Source organism: Arachis ipaensis, chromosome B10, assembly GCF_059453495.1.
Source record: "Arachis ipaensis isolate K30076 ecotype BB chromosome B10, ASM5945349v1, whole genome shotgun sequence".
Taxonomy (NCBI): domain Eukaryota; kingdom Viridiplantae; phylum Streptophyta; class Magnoliopsida; order Fabales; family Fabaceae; genus Arachis; species Arachis ipaensis.
In genome coordinates, this window is record NC_142435.1 from 45,074,702 (window position 1) to 45,092,072 (window position 17,371).

General features: G+C 32.0%; 1 protein-coding gene and 1 pseudogene across 2 annotated transcripts; both read left to right on the top strand.

The window, feature by feature from the left end:
• Positions 1-1,225: 1,225 nt before the first annotated feature.
• LOC107624364 (methyl jasmonate esterase 1) lies at positions 1,226-16,331 on the top strand. 2 transcript variants are annotated; one of them, XM_016326862.3, is made up of 3 exons: positions 1,226-1,777; positions 9,489-9,620; positions 15,930-16,331. In XM_016326862.3, the coding sequence occupies exons 1-3, from the start codon at positions 1,304-1,306 to the stop codon at positions 16,212-16,214; spliced, it is 891 nt and encodes a 296-aa protein (XP_016182348.1). In that variant the 5' UTR covers positions 1,226-1,303; the 3' UTR covers positions 16,215-16,331. The 2 variants fall into 2 exon arrangements, with proteins under 2 accessions (XP_016182348.1, XP_020969340.1); XM_021113681.2 differs by lacking the exon at positions 9,489-9,620 and having other exon boundaries at positions 1,244-1,777.
• On the top strand, positions 7,598-9,200 carry LOC148579884 (uncharacterized; annotated as a pseudogene).
• Positions 16,332-17,371: the final 1,040 nt, after the last annotated feature.

Here is a 17,371-nt window from a genome sequence, read left to right on the forward strand (position 1 = left end):
AATTTTAATTATTTAATTAATTAATTAAATGGAATCACAATAGGGATTAAAGTTAGTTCCTTCTAACGGAAAAGAGAAAGATTCTTTGAGTTCCTATTTATTGGTTATAACGCAAAATCTGATATGGAGTCACTTTTTATGACAGGTGGGCCATAAATAAGAATTGAAATGAATTCCCTATTAGAGATGGTCTAAGCGAACTAGTCATATTTTGTAGGAATGAGAAAAAGTTCAAATCAAAAGACGAAAGCTTTGTATTTTTTGTCAAAAGCAAAAATCCTTTCAACTTTTTTTTATACTTAAACCCAAAAGGAAATAAAATGTAATCTTTTTAAAAAAGACTTCAAAGTTCAAACAAATAAAAAAGAACAGGTTTGACTGCCAAGAAAGAGACAGACTTATATTTTGAGTTCATATAACAAAACTTGTGAAAATTTTTAAACAATTTTAACAGTCATATATAATAAAAAAAATAAAAATAAATTTAAATATTTATTAATATATAAAATTATATTAAATTTTAAAAAATACAAACTAATTTTTAAAAATGAAAATTATAAGTTTATAATATTTTTAATTGATCAAATACAATAATATATTTAATTATTTACGCTTTCGAAAATATAAACATCTTTTCATTCAACTTTGCCAATTTTACTAGAAACAAGACCGACCGACTCCATCCTTTATCTGGGAGACAGAGTATCCGCTACGCCACTCCTAAATTTTCAATTAAGGAAAATCATAATCTATTCCGATGCGACACTCCATTTACTACATAATTTACATAGACTAATTCATGTTGACAGCTGGAAAAAAATGCACTTTTTATTTTTTATATTGGGTTGATATAATATATTTTTAAATCATAAATAATTAGATATTAATTTTAAATTTGACACCATTTAATTTAGGATAAAAAAATTTAGATTATTCAATTTTTATTTAAAAAATTAAAAATTTTAAAATACAAAAATTCAACCTTTTAATTTATATATTTTTAATAATTTTAAAAATACTAAAAATTAGAATATCAAAATATATCACACGTTTCACTTCAATACCAAAAATAATAATAATAATAATAACCAGAAAAAATACTCATTGAATCATTCAACCTCAAGAAAAAAAATCATTTTCACGATTACCCGATCCCAACACCTTGCAATGGCCCACTGTTTTTTTTTTTTTTTTTTAAAAAATCTCTCTAGAATCTTATTGCTGCTGCTTAAAAGACTCCTTTCCCTTTGTAACCAAAGTACCAAATAACCGCTGAAATAAATATTTTTTATAAGTTGAATTAATGGAACATGTAAAGAAGAAGCATCACCAAACACTAGCTTTCATCTGGTTATTGATTATCCTATCGTCTTTAACAAGCAAGTCAGGATCATCATCATCGGAGTCATCACAAAATAGAAAGCATCACTTTGTTCTAGTGCATGGAGCGTGCCACGGAGCATGGTCATGGTACAAGGTTATTACACTTCTTAAATCATGGGGTCACAATGTGACTGCCTTAGACTTGGCAGCTTCAGGGGTCAACCAAAAGCAGGCTTTGGAGCTTAATTCAATTTCTGAGTACTTTGAGCCTCTGACTGAGTTCATGACTTTATCAGTGAATGAAGGTGAAAGAGTGGTTCTTGTTGGTCATAGCCTTGGTGGCTTGGCCATATCCCATGCCATGGAACATTTTCCTCACAAGATTTCTGTGGCTGTCTTTGTCACTGCTTTCATGCCTGGTCCAACAGCCAACATATCCGCCATGTATCAAATGGTAAAGCTATTCTTCTTCGTCTTTGTTATTCAAACAGGCCAATTCTTTCTTGTCGATAACTTCCGTTCTGAATTTGTCTAACCTTTTTTTTAGGATAAATTTTAATATTTTAAAATTAGATATTTTAATATTATTTAGATTAAATATTAATTTTTAGTTTTTTTTTTAATAAATTAAACACTGAAATTTAGACACTATAATCATCATCGTTCAAATGAAAATATTGATATTAAAAATTAGAGTTGGGAGCAGGAGTAAATTCAGATAGAGTTCCATTCTTAATAAATAAGAGGTAAATTACATGGTATCTATAATTTATATTGAATTTTTATTTAACTTATTTTTTATAATAAATTTTAAATATTTAATAATTATTTATTTTTATATTTTTAAAATTAAATATTAATTTTTAATTCTTTTTAATAAATTAGACAAATACTATTAAACACCATAACAATTACCTAAATAAAATTGGCACGAAATGAATAACACAATAGTTAAAACGTTTAATTAAAAAACTGTTCACTATCTCACACTTATAAAGATTATAGGAACCATATATTGATCCATGAGGACATATAATATACTTTGATTCATAAATCACATTTAAGTAATTTAGATTTAAGAAGATGGCTAGCTATTTCTTCAAAAATAGAAGCTACTAATATAGATTTAAGTTGAAGGCTAGATCTCTATAACTTCGTGTGATTTATATGTATAAGTATTATCAAGAATTTGTTTTTAATTTATATTATTGCTATTTATGAGAAAATTTTAAAATGTTGGCAACTTTGTTAGGATTTATCTGTAAATAAAAAAGACACAAATTTTAAATATTTATGAAAGAAGTAATGCGTAAATATGCATTTTGTTTTTATGTTAAATATGTGATAAAAAAAAATTTCTAAATGTAAAGTTCTCCTAAAATATATAAATCAATGTTTTTATTCCTAATCGTTGTTCTAAATCTCATGTTTGTCTTTAATTTTTTTGTTCATTCTATTTACACTTCTAGATAGTATCCAATTTTCCTCTTACTATATCTTTCTGTTAAAATTGCTTCCGCTCCACTTCTTCTCAAAAGAATTATTCATGTGGAGAGGAAAAAAAATGAAGATAATGATTTATGAATGGAAGGGTAATATTCGGGGAAAAATTAAATGAGTAAATAATTATTTTTGAATAAAATTGACCATGACAAATTGAAATTAAAGTTATACTTATATAAGATAAATTCTATTCGATAACAATGATCAATTATTAAATTTTTGTTAATAATTCCGTAAATACCCCTTTCCTTTTTTCTTTATTCCTTATTTTCTTTCTATAACTACCACCACCTCCACTACAAAATTCATCATCTTACTAGATCTATTTCTCTACTCCCACCTCTCCTAGATAGCTACATCTTGTCAAAATCACCATAAATTCAAATTATAACAACAATTTTCAATCTGTAATTGGAACTTCAGAAACTAACCTACCTAAATGCTAGAACACATGCTCTGGTGGGAGGCTCTACGGAGCCACCCGCTACTACAAGTAATGCGCTTAATATCGTCAAATTTACTGTCAGATTTAGTGACGGATATTATCGACGGATTTTCCGACGATTACGAGTGAAAATTCGTCCCTCAAATAAGTTACCGTTAGATTTAAAATTCCATTGCTAAATCCGACGGTAAATAGAGGCGCGAAAATTAATTTTATTAGCGCAAATTTAGTGTGAGATTTTCTGTTGAAATTTTTTTGCAGTAACAAGATTTAGTGAAACACAGCAGTTAGGCAACCACGAACACCTTACTGTTGGCATTTTTCGCCAGTAAATCCCACAGTAAATTTGGGGTAAATTTCAAACTCAAAACTCCTCTCTCTCTCTCTCTCTCTCTCTCTCTCTCTCTCTCTCTCTCTCTCTCTCTCTCTCTCTCTCTCTCTCTCTCTCTCTCTCTCTCTCTCTCTCTCTCTCCCCATTGAAGAAGGTTGTTGCGCCACCCCCGAATCTAACGTCGCCGCTGCTTAGCCTATTGTCATCGCAGATCAACATGACATCATCACTACTGTTGGAGCCTCCGTGGAAAGCCTCCAGTGCGCTGTTGGTGTCCCTTACCTTCGGAGGTTGTCATCGGGTAACTGTCGCCACAGCTGAGTCCCACTGTGTCAAAGTTAATTAAGGTTGTTGTTCATTTTTCTTTTTGGTTGTTTGGTATATTACTAAACCTAGCTCCACCACCATAGGTTTCACTACCACCTCCTGTCACCACCACGATTCTACTATCTTATAGCTACCATCAGAGGTAATTTTTCTATAATTTTTGTGTTTTTTTTTTTTTCAGATTTTTATGTTTGTTTAGGATTTTATTAAGAATTTTATTAAATTCTTGATTAAATTTTTTTATGATGTGTGCGATTAGGTTTATTTGTTATATTAATTTAGTGTAATTAGAAATTAAATAATGTTAGGTTAGGTAGGATGTAGTTTAGGGTTTTTTTAGAGTTGATGGTGTCATGATTGATTGTCAATTTTCTGAGTTAATTATTGACTTATTTTTTGTTGTTAATTTTCTGAGTTTATTGTTGTATGAGTTAATTTTCTGAGTTAATTAGTGTTGATCATTGTTAATTCTCTAAATTAATATTAGCTTGTTAAATCTTTTGAGTTAATTATTGACTTATTATTGATTGTTGTAAATTTCTAAGTTAATTAGTGTTGATTGTTGATAATTCTCTGAGTTAATCTTAGCACTACAAGAAATGAGCTGAGTACCCTCGGAATTACTGGCGGATTGAATATGACGATATAAATGGCGCCAGAAAATTTTTACCGGCGGATTATTTCATCCGACTCTAATTACTAGCGAATTTTGCATCATTTTTTCAATTAATACGACGAAACTAAGTTGATGATTACCGTTGGATTATTCCGACGGTAACTTTGGCGCCATATTATGTTTTATGGTGTCCAATTACTGTCAAAAAATTTTCGCCGATAAATCCTACGGTAGTTGTGTTCTTTTTTTTTTTTCACAATTAGCCCACAATTAGTAGTCAAATTAAAATTTTTGGTTACAAAATTAGGACAGAAATTCAAAATTACCAGAAATCAACTAATGATTTTATTAAATATCAATGGTCTGAATATAATAAAAAGTCAAAGAAGTAGAATATAATGTAATGGACACAATAAATTAAATTTCTAAACCTATGAATCCCGGTAATCGTCGTTGACTTCCCCCTACTGAGGCGGCGGAGTAGGTGCTAAAGTTGGTGTCCCACCAGCAGTGTTGCCGTTGGTACCAGCAGTGCCGCTGCCTCTAGCGTGCATCTGCTCGTTGTACACCTCCATCTGCTCTCACAAATGCTCTAGCTGCTTCAGCTTCACCTACGCATGTAAGAAACTCGTTGTACCTCTACTCAGACTGCTGAGCTTGTTAGTGAAACTCCTGTGTGAGCTTCTGCACCTCCTCCCCCAAGTCGACAACTTCCTCGGGATCGACAGGACTAGTGACAGAGGCAAAGACAGATGAAGGCGCCAATGCGGAGGCTATTGGCAAAGAACGAACCCAACCCGAAGACACGATTCTTATAGGGCTCAGATGCGGTCTCATGCCAAATCCTATTAGAATCTACCACCGAGATATCGGAGCTAGCGGGGTCATCCTCACTAGGCGGCTGAGATTGCTAGGTCGCAACCTCCAATCACTACGTGTAGTCCTCCTGTGTAACACATGTTGTGAATAGGATAACAGTTAATTGACTTTAAACCAAATAAATTTCAAATTTAGAGTTAATTGAAACTTACATAATGAGCCACAGACTGCTCATCAGTAAATCTCTACTCGTTAGCCTTCAACATATGGGTATACTTGAAAGTCTCTGCCAATGTCGCCTCACAATCCAACGACTTAAACTACACATATTGAGACAAACTAATAAAATAAATCAAGTAACAATTAATTCAAGTAATAATTAACAAATATTAGTAAATAAACTATATACCAGCTTGCTCGGTGAAGCCCTGTTAGCTCTGTTTGTCAGATGGCGATGCTTGAACCCCTCATCGATACTAAAATGGACATCCAATTCCTTCTTAAGATCTGGATGGAGCTAAACCATGAGGTGGTCGCTCAGCTGACAAACGTCTTACATCATCTCCTGAAGTTGCTTAGCTACCTGGTGGTTGTAGATCTTCCTGATTAAGATATCATGTTTCTTATCCTAGATAAATTTCTCCTGCACAAAGTAATTCAACAACATTAGTTAGGCAAAATAAAAACAGTTAAAATACAATTAATTTAACAAAATTGGGTTCTTATCGCCTACTTTTGAAACTATCAATCTCTGGTCTCGGCAAGGATCTTCGTGTAGCTCGGTCATGCATTGTTGTACATGGACTTAATCACATTAGAGACTCATGTGTACATGCATTGTTGTTTGGTGCAAACCTATTAATAAAAAACTTAAGATTAGCAAACACATAAAACTTAACAAGTTCAAAATAGATTGCGGATAAAAAATATTAAAATAGTATGTACTCACGTCTGCATGCCATCAGGCCAAATCCTCATCTGTATAATGGGCGGTGGTGGAGGGACATCTGGCTGGGACGCATTAGAGTAATCTACTACTGCGGGCTCTATCGCTGGAGCTGTGGGGGGCGGAGGGAGCGTAGCAGAAGGAGTCATAGTTTGGGTTCAGGACCATGATGAACTGTTGGTCTGCTGGACCCGCCTGTGACGTCACAGGAGTCGACTGAGTAGTCGAGGTAAAGTGCAATGACTGAGCAGTCCCTGGAGATCTGGTGGAAACACTTCCTCCACCACGACCATGAGACCGACTCGTTCTATCTCTGCTACCTGTCGTTATGTCTACAAAGAGAATATATTATTAACACTACTCAACATATACAGCATAAATCCTTCAACATTTATATTATTTCAAAAAAAAATTTGACATAACCTCCCCTAAAATTGAACATGTATCCACCTTTACGATTTTTACAAATCTAACCAACCTCAATCCACAATATCAGTCAAAACTCAATTAAATTCACAACATTTTTAACAGAATATATTAACTAGTTTATACAATAAAAAGGCAATATTTTTGTTTGAGTTATGCTCAGAAATTTCCACAAATAATTATTATACATGTTCGTCCAATCATCATGAGGTTTATTTTATAATAATATTTGATATGGTCACAGAAAAAATGCTAATTACTAATTATTTAGGCTTTACCAAAGGAATTTATCTTTAATGGCTTAAACTTACCGAACGCTAAACTTGAAGTATCCACCCTAACTAACATTTCATTTTACTAAGGCACTAACTTAACATATGATAACCAAATCCTAAATTCGAAATTAATATATAACTAGATCCTAAATTTTAAATTAACTTAATTCTAAATTAGCATATGATAACAAAATTTTAAATGCTAAATTAACATATAACTAAATTCTAAATTCTAAATTAACTTATTCTTAAATTATCATATGATAACCAAATCTATATAAAAATACTGATAAATTTTAACTAGATTGTAGAAATAATGTTTTCAGCAATAATAAGAACAAAGCAAGTACTAATTATACAAAAACCATTTCAATCATCAACACGATGAATGAAAGTTAGGGCACAAAAAAAATAATAAAGTAACAACATCCTAAGGTAACAAAATCCAAACTATAAACCCAATTTCACAGTAACATAATTTAAACTCTAAATACAAATTTCGCAGAAATTTTATCAATTTGAAATTAAAATATATATTAAAAATAATTTCACAGTAAAATCCAAACATTAATTTCAAAAAAATCTAATGGCAGAAACAGCCAACTTACTTGCAATGGAGGAGGTGGCCAGTGGCGTAGCAAATTCCTTGTCACAGAACAAAAGCGGTGCAGATTCTTCAAGGAGTAGAGGCGCGGCTTTAGCAAATTTGTCATCACGGAGAAGGGATAATGCAAGGAGAGGAGGCGGCAACAGGAGGCGCTGACGGTGGCTGGGCTAACGGAGCAGCGGGGAGAGGAAAGGGTTAGAGAGAAAAAGAGAGTGGGAGAAAAGAGGTTAGAGAGAGAGAGAGAGAGGAGATTTCAAAATGAAGGAGAAGAGGATTTGCGCTACAAATTTTATGGCTCGTTACCGTCGGATTTATCGGTGGTTAAATCCGACGGTAACTCATTGCGGATCACCAAAACGCAGCGTTCCACTAATGAGGTTTACCAGCGGACAAATTCGTCAGTAATTATTTAACCTGACGAATTCTATATCAAAACCATCAATGAATCTGTTGGTAAAAGCCGATGCTAAATCCGACGGTATTCAACGCATAAGTTTGTTAATTTTCAAGTTAATTATTGACTTATTGTTTGTTGTGGTTAATTTCTGAGTTAATTAGTATTGATTGTTGATAATTTTCTGAGTTAATCTTAGCTTGTTAATTTTTGAGTTAGTTATTAACTTATTATTGATTGTTATTAATTTCTGAGTTAATTACTGTTGATTGTTGATAATTCTCTAAGTTAATCTTAGCTTGTTAATTTTCGAGTTAATTATTGACTTATTTTTTATTATTGTTAATTTCTGAGTTAATTAGTATTGATTATTGATAATTCTTTGAGTTTATTGTTTTCTGATTTAATTGTTTGCTGAGTTAATTATTATTGTCTGAGTTAATTCCACACAGCTTAAAATTCGCGATTAGCGTAACCTCCACAAACCCTAACAAACACATCTCATTCTCCTACATTTTATCTCCGTCTTGATCCTCTCTGGTGACATCGACTTCCTAGACGACATTGTCCTCGCCTTCGGCCATGGAAAAAAGAATACGACAATGCTAAAGACAGTGATTTTGAGGTCCGATGAGGCGCTGCAGAGCGACAATGTGACGAAGTTGAAGAGCAGCACGAAGTGAAAGAGCGGGTTGCCATTGCAGGTGAAGCTAAGGTGAAGGCCATGATGGGGAATTTGAAGACACCAAAGGTCAGAATCAACGTTTCTTGTGAAGGTATCAAGGCCACACTTCCCTCCGAGAAGAAATCGTCGACGGCATCTACATCGAATACCAAGTGCAATGTCGATGTCAGGTTCAAAATCTGGAAATGGACCATTGGATATACAATATTACCATGGTTTTGGCAAGATGTATCTGTTTGGGAAAGGTGGGAGTAGAGGAGTAGATCTAATGGAATGGTAGATTTTGCAGTGGAGGTGGGTTGTGGTTATGACGGAAGATGAGGAAGGAAGAGGAGGAAGAGGGGGTATTTATGGAATCATTAACAAAAATTAACAATTGATCATTTTTGTCGAACGAAACTTATTTTGTATGGGTATAACTTGAATTTTAATTTTTCATGGTCAGTTTTTTGTCAACGTATGAATCTTTCATGATCAGAAATGACTATTTATTCAAAATTAAATTGGAACTAAAAGAATTGAATAAGACAAAAATATTTTTTTTGTTTCTATCATATCTCCTAACATAACAAACTAAGGACTAATCTATCGCGGATCAAAATTATATTTAAAGACTTGTTACTAACTAATAAATTGCTGCATTTACAACTAACTTAGATTAATTTAGTGGCTAATTAACTCACTAGTTTGGTTAAATAAATATCAGAAGTTTATATTGGTTATGTATAAATTTGATTCTATTATTTTTCTTTTTTCTTTTTTTTAGATGACTGATACTTCTTTTTTTAAAGGCATTTAGCAACTCAGGATCGATATTGGATAATCACTACACTTACGATGAAGGGCGCAATAAACCAGCCACAACATTTGTATTTGGACCACGCTACCTTGCATCTAGATTGTATCAGCTCAGCTCAAAACAGGTTATTCACCAAAGTTTAAATTCTTCTATTATTTGTTAGAGATATGATTATTCATATGTCTCTTTCTATCGGTTTAAACTTTAAGACAAGTGATTTAATAATGGAGTTTAATTTTAATACACAAACACAAAAAGGTTTTATATAGTCGTACAGTCATATTCGTTTTTTTTGCATGACCATTCATACGGTTAATCTAAAAGGTGACCATTTTTACTAATATAATATTACGTAATTCGATGCACAACTAAAACTACTTTATACTGATAATGCACCAAAATTAAATTCTTAATAATATATTATCAAAATATATCTGATCCAATATTATTAAGTCACTCACCCCAAAAATATTTATGTTCTAAATGATGATTCTTAGACATTTTATACTTCTTGAGTAACTTTTAAGATTGTGTTATACTCACTTAATTCTAATATATATTAGTAGAATTTAATTTTAATACACTATTAATATAAGTAATATAAGTAATATATATATATATATATATATAAAATTACGTATTGCTATGTTATTAAAATTAATTATCTTTTATTTTAATAATATAAATAACTTTTAAAAAAATAAATATAATTAAATAATTGTATACAATATTTTATATTATCAATAAATTAAAATTAAAATCATATTATTAAGGAGCAAAAAAAAAAAGGCCTTACTATTTTTAGACCAAAAATATGTCATATTACTCTCTTTGTTTCTAACATTTTCTCAAAAAGAGAGAAGAATAAAAAAGATTTAACTATAATTAAGGTCGGCACAAATGGTTATTAAGATTTTAGTACTTAGTTTGTAGCTACTTATAACTACAGCTTTTTATTTCTCTTAAAGCCATGAAATTCTAGCTTGGTAAGCAACCATTTTAAAGAAATCTTGTACCGCCGTCGTCAAAGGACAATGTCAATTGGACAAAATCCAATAAATGGCTCATATCTCTGCTATTTGAATCTTTGATCTAGGGCATCAGAGTTTAACTACTAGTATTGGAGGTGTCTTGATTACTAGCATATTATTAAAAAAGATAAAATAACAATAGTTATATAAAGACAAGATAATTGTTAGGTACCAGATAAATAACATAGCAAAATATAGAGATGAAAAATTAGAAATTTGTATAAAATATGAAAACAATCGAATAACTTTCTTTGAGAATTACAACTTCTTTCTATCACAAGAAGACTACAATAACACTCTCTCTTGACAAAAGGAGAACACACTTCTCTCTACATATATAGGAGAAAACTACTCAAAGAAATATTATGTTATTCTATCTAGATGACTTGATTGAAATGAATTAAAGAAAAACTCAATTTATAGGTGAATTTCTTCAATATGAACCATCCGTCGATTAGAGGTATATAATTCTTTTCTTTTTCAACCATTAAAATTCTAAGGTTATAAACTAGGATTGTTTATTATCTTTCATTTTATTTAGTTATTATTTATTTATTTATTTTCTAAAATTAGCTTTACTAATTTTCACAATCTCCAACTTAAAACTAATTTTGATAAATTTTAAAAATCATGTTGCTCATGTATTTGATAGGCCGTATGAGGATCTACACCATTCAAACTTTTCTGTGTTGATTGGTTTTGTCATGGCATCTGCTAGGTTATCTTTCGTGTGAATCTTCTGCATATCAACACTTCCTTCTTCTACTACTTTCCGAACAAAGTGATATTGTACTCCAATGTGTTTTGTTCTTGAATGAAAGGCAGGATTCCTTGCAATGTGCAAGGCACTCTGACTGTCACAATACACATAAATCTTTTGTTGTTTGTGCCCGAGTTCTTCCATCAACCTTTGGATCCAAATAGCTTCCTTGCATACTTGTGTAGCTGCCATATATTCAGCTTCTGTAGTAGATAAAGCTACAACAGTCTGTAATTTAGATAGCCAGCTCACAGCTCTTCCTTCAAGCATGAACACATATCCTGTAGTAGATTTTTGTTTATCAAGATCACCTGTAAAATTTGAATCAACATATCCACTGACAATAAATTATGATCCTCCAAAACATAATGCAACATTCAAGGTCCCTTTGATGTATCTCAGGATCCTCTTAACAACATTCCAATGCTCTTTACCGGGATCTGCCATAAATCGACTTACCACCGCAACTGCTTGAGCAATATCTGGCCTTGTACAGATCATGGCATACATAAGGCTTCCCACCGTTGATGCATATGGTACTCGAGACATTTTCATCTTCTCTGCTTCACTACTAGGGCACATACTTGAGGATAATTTGAAATTCATAGGAAGTGGAGTTGAAATTGGCTTACATTCTTGCATATTGAAGCGTTGCAAGATCTTCTTCAAATAATTCTTTTGCAATAGCCAAATCTTTCTACCCCTTTTGTCTCGGTGGATTTCCATCCCTAAAATCTTATTTGATGGTTCCAAGTCTTTCATATCAAACTCCCTAGCCAACTGTGCCTTCAATTCTTGGATTTGATTTTTGTTGGAACCTACCACCAACATATCATCCACATACAACAGCAGAATGATGAAATCATTATCACCAGACCTCTTGTAATAGGTACAATGATCTAAACTAAGTCTGTTGTATCCAAGGCTAATAATGAAAGAATCAAATCTCTTGTACCAACACCTTGGCGCCTGCTTTAGACCGTACAGAGATTTATTTAACCTGCAAACGAAGTTTTCTTTTTCTTGTTCTTCAAAACATTCTGGTTGGAGCATATATATCTCTTCTTCAAGTTTTCCATGAAGAAAAGCAGTCTTTACATCTAATTACTCTAGATGTAAATCAAATACAGCACACATAGCCAAAACTACTCTAATAGTAGTTAGTCTCACCATTGGAGAAAATATTTCATTGAAGTCAACCCCTTCTTTTTGAGCATATCCCTTGACAACCAATCTAGCACGATATCTTTCCACCTGATCAGTACTATCTCGTTTGATCTTGTAAACCCATTTGTTACCAATGGCTTTCTGACCTGCTGGAAGTTCAACAAGTTTCCAGGTATGGTTCCTATGTAATGCATCAATTTCTTCTTACATTGCTGTCATCCACATAGAAGTGTCTGGATTGCGCATAGCCTCCATAAAAGTTGTTGGCTCTCTATCTTCTGTCAAAAGACAATATGCATCATGGTTTGTCAAAACATAATTTAAGTGCCATGATGGTGTTCTTCTTTGTCGAGTGGATCGACAAACTTCTATGTCATTGGCCTCTGCTTCTTGTTCTTCGTGTTGTGGTTCTGCTTCAGAAAGATCACTTTCTCTTCATTTATCATCTATTTGAACAGTGGTTATCTCTTTAACAGTGCTGTCATTCTCTTGTTCCTTTTGCAATTCATCTTCTGCAAATATCACATCTCTACTGAAAACTACCTTGCGGACAGTGGGATCCCACAAGCGATACCCCTTAACTCCGTCAGCATAACCCAAGAATATACATTTTCTAGACTTTGGGTCCATCTTTGTTCTTTCTTGGGAATTGTACATCACGTACACAAGACAACCAAATATATGTAAAGAAGAATAATTAGGTGGCTTACCTTGCCACATCTCCATTGGTATCTTCAACCCAATTGCAGTTGATGGTGACCGATTTATCATATAACAGGCGGTTTTAACAACTTCTGCCCAAAAAGACTTGGCCAAGCCTGCAGTTTGCAACATAGCTCGTGCTCTTTCTAGGAGAGTCCTATTCATTCGCTCTGCTACACCATTTTGCTGAGGCGTATATGCAACTGTGAATTGCCGTTGAATACCTACTTGCTTGCAAAATGTTAGAAAATCACCATCGACATATTCTCCTCCATTATCTGTCCTTAAATACTTGATCTTCTTTCCAGATTCAAGTTCTAACTTTGCTTTGAACTCTTTGAACATCACAAACACGTCTGACTTCTTCTTGATCAGGTACACTCATAGCCTCCTAGAGTAATCATCAATAAATGATACAAGATATTTTGCTCCTCTTAGGGACATCTCTGGTGATTCCCACACATCAGAATGAATCAACTCCAATATGTGCTTGCTCCGAGCAGTTGATCTACCAAACGTCAATCTATGTTGCTTGCTTGTAACGCAGTGCTTACAAAACGGTAAGTTTACCGATTTGAGCCTGGGAATGAGATTACGTTCTACAAGAATCTTCAAGCCTCGTTTTGATATGTGACCCAGTTTATAATGTCATATCATCGTCATTTCTTCTTGACTTGCTAAAGCAACTGATGCCTCTGTCTCTTGCAAAGTATCTCCCATAAGCATGTATAGATTTGCTGCAATCGTTTCTGCTTTTATTACCACAAGATCTCCTTTAACAACTTTCAAGATCCCACCTTCAATATGGGTCTTACATCCAAGTTCATCCAATTGCCCAATCAACAACAAATTTTCTTCAAGCCTTTCACGTGTCTTACCCCTTGAAGTGAACAAATAGAACCATCAAACATTTTTATTTTGACAGTACCCATTCTAACAATTTCTAAGGCATGATCGTTTCCCATAAACACCGATCCTTCCAAGACAGGTTCATATGTACAAAACCAATCACAATGAGGAGTCATGTGCCATGTTGCTCCTGAATCAACAATCCAAACATCCGTGAGCTGTTTGCTGCCTTTAAAACCAATTGTTGCTTCGCCATACAGGATTTCTCCATCATCAGAGGTGCTCGCAACACATCCTTGAGAACTTGATCCTTCTGGAACCTTTTCTATACTCTTCTTATTCCAACAATCTTTCTTGAAGTGCCCTCTCTTACCACAATTGTAGCATTTGACCTGCTTCTTACTTTGTGACTTTGGTCTACTTTGACTCCCATTGGAACCACGCTCCATTGATCTCCCTCTTGTCATCAACAAAGCCTCTACTTGTTTTGAGTTCTCTAATCTATCTTCCGTATTCTTGCGCCTAGATTCTTCTTCAAGAACCGCAGCAGTCATGTCATCAAAAGAAAGATAATCAGTCAAAACATTATTAGTTAAGTTAATGATAAGCTGATCATATGAATCTGGAAGACTTTGAAGTAAGAGCTCTGCACGTTCATTTTCTGCTATGGTATATTCCAACGATGAGAGTTGGAAAAATAGCGTATTTAGATTGTTGATGTGATCCGTTGCCGATATGGACTCACTCATTCGAAGAGTATAAAGTCTTCTCTTCAAGAATACTTTGCTGCCATTTTTTTTAGACGGTAACTCGCAACGGAAAAAAGAAAATATTAATCAGCAATCTTAGGCTCTGATACCACTGTTAGGTACCAGACAAATGACACAGCAAAATATAGAGATGAAAAATTAGAAATTTGTATAAAATATGAAAATAATTGAATAACTTTCTTTGAGAATTACAACTTCTCTCTATCACAAGGAGACTACAATAACACTCTCTCTTGACAAAAAGAGAACACACTTCTCTCTACATATATAGGAGAAAACTACTCAAAAAAATATTACGTTATTCTATCTGGATAACTTGATTGAAATGAATTAAAGAAAAACTCAATTTATAGGTGAGTTCCTTCAATATGAACCATCCGTCAATTAGAGGTATATAATTCTTCTCTTTTTCAACCATTAAAATTCTAAGGTTATAAACTTTGTTTATTACCTTTCATTTTATTTAGTTATTATTTATTTATTTTTTAAAATTAATTTTACTCATTTTCACAATAATGTCATCACTTTTTATATATACAGTTTTTGAACACTCATTTTATTGTATAAAAAATAAACTTTTTTTTTTCACTTTTTAATAGTCTCTTTTAATATCAAAAGCCACACTACTACTATACTAAGCTTTATTATCAACAACTCGCCATGAGGCAGGAAATTAATTATAAAAAATATACACAAAACTGGTATATATAACTTTTTTAAATATAAATATTTATTGGAGTAGTGGAGTACAAATAGATTTTGTCAAGATAAGAGCAGATAAATCTATCTTTAATAGGTTGTTGAAATACATCTATCTTTAAGGTATATGATAAAATAAAATCTTAATCATACCTCCACTCTGTGTACATTATACAATTTCATCCACAAGAATTTATTATATTCTATTAAAAAAAAAAAACATAACTAAAAAATCAATCCTCTTACCTGATTATTCGCATTTTTATTTGTATAATCTTGGTTGTGCATGCCCTAATTATTAGCATTATTAACAACAACAAATGACATGGATAAAAACAACTATATATATCTTATTTTTTCAACATGTTTATTAATCTGCCTCGACTGAAATCTAAAATGTATATTTAGTTATTTACATGAAACAATGATCAACTACTTCAATTTATATTTTACAGGATTGGAATCTGGCAACAACGTTGGTGAGACCATTGAAACTATTCAGCAACAAAGATATAACAAAAGTGTTAACCCTATCACACACAAAATATAGTTCTGTAAGTCGTATCTTTGTTGTGTCCGAAAAAGATCTTGTAGTCAGTCCAAATCTTCAACGATGGATGATTGAGCACAATCCCCCTAATCGTGTGGTTGAGATTGCTGGATCAGATCACATGATCATGATGTCCAAGCCCATAGACCTTTGCCTTCAACTACAATCTATTGCTGCTAATTATGATTGATTATATAATTATATTTTAAACAAATGTATTATACATCACTCTTCACTAAACCTTACATGAGTCATGTATCAAATAAATAAAAATCTCATGCCCTCTTATTATGGTATTTACTATTTAGCAACATGTTGCAAATAATTTGACTTCCTCTATTATTTTATAAAATTAAAGAAAAGAAAAACTTTCTGCAATAGAGTTTAGAAGGTTAATATTTTTAAGGTTTAATTACTCTGTTGGTCCCTATAGTTTCACCAAATTTTTAATTAGATCCCTGTACTTTTTTTCCATTCAATTGGGTTCCTACACTGCTTTTAATTTTGTAATTACGTCCTTTTCATGTTAAAAATGTTAAAATTAACATAATATTTTTACCAGAATGCATGCGGTCAAAGATTTAATTAAGTTTTTAATTATAAATACCTTCAATTTGCGAATAAATATTCAGTTAACTCTAATATTTTTTACACTAGGAAGGACTTAATTACAAAATTATAGTAGTGTAGGGATCCAATTGAAAGAAAAAAAAGTATAGGGACCTAATTAAAAATTTGGTGAAACTATAGGGACCAACAGAGTAATTAAATATATTTTTAAATATGAAAAAAAAATTGTGTGTAATTTTATTGTAATGGCTAATTAGTATATTTTTTTAAAATAAATTTTAATTTTTTTAATTTTAAATAATAAATTAGACCTTTAGATTTAAAAAATAATAAAGTTTATAAAAAAATTTAAGGGTCAGAATTTATACCGTACAAATTGAAAAAGTCGACTTATGTTTAAATAATTCTTTTTCTATTGTAAAGTAAATTAGAGACTTCGATTTGTATATTTAAAAAAAATAATATTAAAACATAAATCTGCAGATCAGATTTACATGTTTTAAAAATAAAAAATAAAAATCACAAATTTAATTCTTATATTTAGGATCTCTACATAAAAAAATACACTAAATTTTAATATTATTAAAAAACATCACTGAAAACACAACATCAAAATTAAAAGACGAGTTTAAAAAGCCATCAATCTTGTATGATAGAATCGTTCTTCTTTCCTTGCACATGTAGAATATGAAAGAAGGTAACGACAGGGAGATAAAAAAAATGGTCAGAATTCGTCTTATTTAATATTTATTAATTATTACAATAATTAATAAATAC